Source organism: Pygoscelis adeliae, unplaced genomic scaffold, assembly GCF_000699105.1.
Source record: "Pygoscelis adeliae isolate BGI_AS28 unplaced genomic scaffold, ASM69910v1 Scaffold414, whole genome shotgun sequence".
NCBI lineage: Eukaryota > Metazoa > Chordata > Aves > Sphenisciformes > Spheniscidae > Pygoscelis > Pygoscelis adeliae.
The window spans coordinates 704,773-710,653 of NW_008824673.1; the positions used below are offsets into that span (position 1 = coordinate 704,773).

Below are 5,881 nucleotides of genomic sequence, written 5' to 3' on the forward strand. Positions count from 1 at the left end.
GCTGTTTATCTTGAAGAGGAGAAAATTAAATAACAGATACATCTATATTTTTACGGTCTTCAGGTTCATGAATTTGAAGGGAAGTTTTCAAGTTTATATTTGAACATTTTCTGCCTTACAAGTGTTCAGTGTTCCTAAATTAAGCATCTTTGCTGAAATACTAAACAGAGTGAAAGCAACGCAACGGTAACAAGTGTTTAAGTAGTATTAAGGATAAGAATATCCATACATTTCAAGCCTACTTTGAATCAGATTTGCGTGGTGTTATCAATTTGAAAGGTCTTTTATGTTTTAGTTTCACTATTTCAAATTCAATTTCAAAATTTCATGTGCAGTCTCCGATCATGATTGCATAGGCAGCTGCAAATCAAATATAACAGAATGGGGGGGGTTTGTTTGCTTTCGATGAACATGCAGGTATTTGGCACCATTACCTTCCCATGTGGTGAAAAACGACCACGTTAGAAAGTTCTTCAGCACTTCATCTCCTTCACAGCAACTTCAGAGTTCAAGTAAGTTTAAATAAAGTTTAAAAATGAATTTTTAGTACTGATGTACATTTCATAAACCGATGCCGTTTGTAACTTCTGTTTCCTGTTTTTAGATCCTGGCAACCCCTCCCTTTATAAAGTAGGAACTACGCTGGGAACATCTGGAAGGTGAAGTATTTGTTTACGTTTGTTCTGGTTCGTTGTAAAACCCCATTACATAGGTAATTATCTGTCTCCCCTTGGGGATTTATTTGAGTCTACACTTTCATACTCATCTGTAGCAGATTTTAAGAAATTCTAGCCTTCGTGTGTGGTCTGCCCAAAACAGACAAATGGTGAGAATATCGGTGTCAGGTACTGGCATTCCTAGTGTTGTCATTTGTTCATTCTTTAAATGCCTTAAGGAAACACATAATAATAACTGCAAGAGCTCAGTATGGGTAATTGCTTGAAGAAAAGTTTTGCAGTGAGTTGATTGCAAAGACAACAAAACTTAGGTAACAGACAGTTAAAATGTAACATAATTACTGGAAATGGAAGATAGAATTCAACTTCAGCTTCAAAAATAAAGCATATAAAATGTAATTACCATTGGACCAAACTTTCTAGCATCGTGACAGAATCTCTCGTCATTGGCGGTTATGAAATCAGCAGCAGCTCTCTTGTCCTAAGAAATGTATGTGTTCAGGGAAGAATTTAGGGAAACTTTTTGACCAGTGTTACATGGGAGGTGAGATCAGACAATTGCAGTGTTCCTGCTGGCAGTAAAACCTACGAACACCTGTTGGAAGCAGCGTTTCTCAAAATGTTTAAAGCTGTAACCACTACTTGGCATCAACACTTCCATGTTGAGCTGTGGTGATGGATGATTTCTTTGTGATCCACTGCTTACTGCGTAAGTCGTAATGGTCTCAATCACACGCTTAAAAGGAATAATGATCGTCTGAATTGTAGGCACAGATTTGGTCATCCCTAGTATAAGTCTTCGTGGGCAAAGGGAGACTAGAGCATCTCCGAAAGGCATTTTTCTCTCTACAGCGTATTTGAATGTTTCCTTGTACAGCAGGGGTTTTCCTTTCAGAGGGAGGAAGGAAACTTCTTCCAAGGGAGTTAGAAGCCAGCCTTGGGAAAAGAAGGAAAGAAATTCTCTTGCCTTTTGTTAGGATTTAACAAACTCAGAACTCACTCTCTTAAGAGGCAATTTTCATTTTCTCCAACAAAAACCAGACCCCTCCAAGGAGCCGGTGTTGTGGGTTATTTTGCCACTTCCACATGGAAAAAAAATTTCCATGGGATTATATTTGGGCTTCCTTTCTTCTTTTTAATAATGCAAAGCTGAACCATGGCCATTCTCTCTAAACCTTTTGTAAATCACAGAGAGGTAGTAGAACATACGTTATCTGTGATTATAGAAGGAAGCCTCTGCTTAAGCTGAAGATGGGGCTTACTCTTTGCCCTAAATGGCACTGTTTTTATTGTGCTATTGAACAGCATAGGTACAAATCTGTAACTTGGATCGAACGGTGCAGGTTTTACCAGAAATCCTGGAAGTGGTAGATTTGTATGGCCGTAGTAGCTGAACTCTGGGTGACACAAATTCAATGTGCTAAATCAAATTATGTTAACTATTTTGCAGACCTATATGTGGAGTGGCTGGCATTCAGTCTTCTCAGAATCACGTTCAGCACTCGGCTGCTGCTCCCGTTGCACTACCCCACTGTTCCCACGCAGGAGGTACTGGCTCATCGCTGGCCTATCGCACCCAGATGGACACCTCTTCTTCACCCATGTTAATGTCTTCCAGTCCACAGACCCCTCAGACACAGGAGCAAAACGGGATCTTAGACTGGCTCAGGAAACTGCGGTTGCACAAATACTATCCTGTCTTCAAACAGCTCACAATGGAGAAGGTAGGGCAGTAGCTTAAGAAAAGGGAGCCAGCTTTTAAATTATCCTTGTATTCTCTAGTGCGGAGAGAGGGGCTGCAAACATCTGCTCTGAGAATCGCAGAAGTTATTGGCAAATGCTGTGAAGGTTTGCACTCTCTTGAAGCAATAATATTTTGATGAAAGCCTTCTTTCTATTTTCGATCTGTGTTGTGTCTGGGGCCTGGGCTGTTCAACAGCTGCCGCCTGTTTCAGAATTCTTCACCGAACACTTGAAGGTCCAACTTGCATGCTGTCTTAGGAGCTCTGCTTTGGCTCCCTGTCCATCCCTTTGATGTGCAGTAGATGACTAGAATTTTTTAAATTTCTGCTTCTTGATGGATTTTTCACCCAAAATATTTGGTTATCCTTATTTTGAAAAACAGATTCAGAGAGACTTCTGACGTGAACATTAGCGTGTGCACATACCTGCAAGTGAATGTGAGGGTTTTGTTTTCTGCGGAAATTCTTGTGGAAAAATAATCGCTGATGTATTTGCATAGTCAGAGTCACGAATGATACCTATGTGTGCTGGATTTTATCTAAATAGAATACTTTTACAGCATTTGCCCAGCTCCATCTGTAAAATTCATGTCCTCGTACTGTCTTTTAGCCTTGAACGCCCTCCAGTGGACTAAGTGCTTAGGTTGAGCCAGGTCTAAATTGGGAAGGCTTTGTGCTGGTTATAGTATGTTGTATGTATTCAATTATAAGCTCTTACCAGAGTCTTCTGATTTAATTTTCTTCATTATGTGAGGGGAAATATATAGTGTTTTTTTCTTTAATAAAGTAGCAAAACTCTGCCCATTCTAGTGTGCTTTAAAAAAGCATGTATTATCATGCATACTTTTCTGGCTTTAATTTTCATTACATTATATTGTGAATGTATATATTTTATTTTCACATTCTATATCTATATTTTATTATAAATTTTATTTTGGAGTATGTTTTCCAATTAAACTGATGAGATGACTGCACATTGATTTCTGTGTTAAATGACACAACGAGGAAAACTAGAGTGATTTTTTTAAGAGAAACAGATCCTTAAACTCATTTGTAGCACAAAGTTTTGTTTTAATATGTACACGAATTACTTCATCTTTATTGTGAATAGTTAATATAAGCACACACCTAATTAAATTTAATCTACGGATGTTCTTTCTTTCATGCCAGTCCCCCACACTTTTATTCTACACTGATTCTATAATTCAAAACTGGAGTAGAGAGTTTCTTTGAATAAACATATGTTTAAAAAAATGGCTTTAAAGTTGCCTTTCAGAATTGATCTTTACTGAAAATGTGAGTAAGAATATTTCAGGCTGTAAAACTAAGCACGCATTTTTTCTTTACAAGTTTCTGAGTCTTACTGAGGAAGATCTGAATAAGTTTGAATCCCTCACCATGGGAGCAAAGAAGAAGCTCAAAACCCAGCTAGAGTTGGAGAAGTAAGTGGCGGGGGGGAACTGTCTTTTAAGGTCATAAGGTATTTAATGCAGGTTTTACTATGGTCTTTGCTTTCCAGACCATAAACCTACCAGGATTCCCACCTGTAAATATGGATGCTGCTTATCTCTCTTCCTCTGCGATTGTGTCGGTTACTTTGAAAAGCTCTTGAAACGGGGGCTTACTAGATAATATTTAGTACTTACTGGTTTACTGTTGCCTGTTCAGGGTTGTGGTAAGGATTACCCAATGTAAAGAATTTGTGAACTCCGTTTTAAAAGGATATGGCAACCCAGTCGTAACGTTAAATGCCTGTCTTCACCCATCACGTTGACAGCTCTTCTAAGGAGGGGGACGTTTTTTAAATAATGTACAGAAGATACATACCGTTGCTTAGGGTTTTTTTTTAAACTTGGATAATAGGTATTGTAAAGCAGGTGTGCAAAGCCCATTTAGATTTTGGGCTTACCACCCACCTGAGATTCATGGGGTAGGAGGGAATCAGGCAAGCAAGCCACTGAGCTGTAGGGATTGCAAGCTCCGGTGATGCACACAGAAAGTCAGGATGCCCAGCAGGACTTTTTCTTCGTAAGACCTGACAATTTTTTGGCTTCCAGTCAGTGCGGATGGAGCACAGCTACTTTGAGAGCCTCCTTGGTGTCCCGCGGTGATCCAAGCCAGCTGTGGCAGCTTGCAGCCGCTCAGGCCTCTGCTGACTGCCGGAGCTGGGGTGCGGGTTGCCAGATGATACCCGTACAGGATCTGGACTTCTAAATTTGTATGGGGACAAGCCACTGAAAGTCAGGGCTGTTGGAGGTAACCCCGGTCTCAGGAAGATCACAGCTTTATGTGGTGAAGGTGATGTAAAGAAGGCCAGCGCTCTGTGCAATATTAATAGCCCTTTGGGGAAACTGATGCAACAGATTGTCCTATTTTTTATATCTCCACTTAGAGGGAAATGTTTATTCTGAAGCTACGACAGTTACTTAGAAAGCAATTAAAAAATCCAAATCCATGCCCATTTATCAAAGCTCCTTGACAGCATTTTTTATCAGTCTTAGTTTTTCCAGAGTGTGTTTGCAAAATGAAAACTTTGGACTGCGTTTGGCTTCTCTTTGGTTTTGGTGTGCGTGGCTAGGTTTGGGACGCACTTACGTAATGTGTGATAGAATTTAGTCACCATTTGGTGGTGTTTTACCTTACACAAATAAGAGCATTAGTATTGTAATCAGACAGCAGATAGTCCAAATGTAACTGCTGGCAAGAAGCTATGGTCAAGATTGATGTCATTTCCAAATGTTTCCATTTGAAATTAGCATAACATTTTAGTGGATTATTTAATGGGCTTTGTCTGCTTCAGTTTCATTCAGAAATTGATTTATCTGTTGTTGTGCTTTAGCCAGTTTTTGTTTCTTCATTCCTTTCTCCATCACCCTGTAGAGAAAAATCGGAGAAACGGTGCCTAAACCCCACAACACCTTCAGTTACCAGCAGCGGGGTGGCAAGGGTTCCCCCTACTACGCACGTAGGGCCTATCCAGAGTATTCGTGGCAACCATGCTGCAGGTAAGAAAGGGGAGCAGAGGACACTGCTGTGCTCTTGGGGCTGACTATGTCCTTGCAGAAGAGCAAGCTCATTCTTATACTGCTTTTTCACCAACCTGTCGTAAGCTTTATCTTCCAAAATGCCATCAGCTTAAAAGGGAGCAATCAAAAAGTCCGATTCCTGTGTATATGGAGTGCAATAAAAAGCAGTTGCCTCTTCACGGCTCCTGTGTGAATGGCTAGCTGCACTAGTCAGCGACTGTTACGCCTCCGGAGTTCCTGCTTCTTAGCTGATGCGTATCTCTGTAAATCTTGAGCATCACTGTATGTTAGATGGTGTCGTGAAACAGTTGTAATTAGGTCCTGTCAAGTAGGTGTTACCCCTCTTGTTTGCCTTCCCTGATTGCTCGCGCACCCTTTATCTGCAGAGCTGCGAGTGGATGTGGATCAGCCAGCCCACCCCCTGCCCCGGGAGGGC

General features: G+C 40.6%; 1 protein-coding gene across 1 annotated transcript in view; it reads left to right on the forward strand.

Moving 5' to 3' along the window:
- ZCCHC14 (zinc finger, CCHC domain containing 14) overlaps positions 1 to 5,881 on the forward strand; it is a 54,911-nt gene that overhangs the window by 41,996 nt on the left and 7,034 nt on the right. The window contains 6 exon segments of the mRNA XM_009323043.1: positions 418 to 512; positions 605 to 659; positions 2,128 to 2,401; positions 3,770 to 3,861; positions 5,300 to 5,424; positions 5,832 to 5,881. The exon segment at positions 5,832 to 5,881 is cut by the window's right edge and continues 106 nt beyond it. Coding sequence (XP_009321318.1) covers positions 418 to 512; positions 605 to 659; positions 2,128 to 2,401; positions 3,770 to 3,861; positions 5,300 to 5,424; positions 5,832 to 5,881 — 691 coding nt within the window.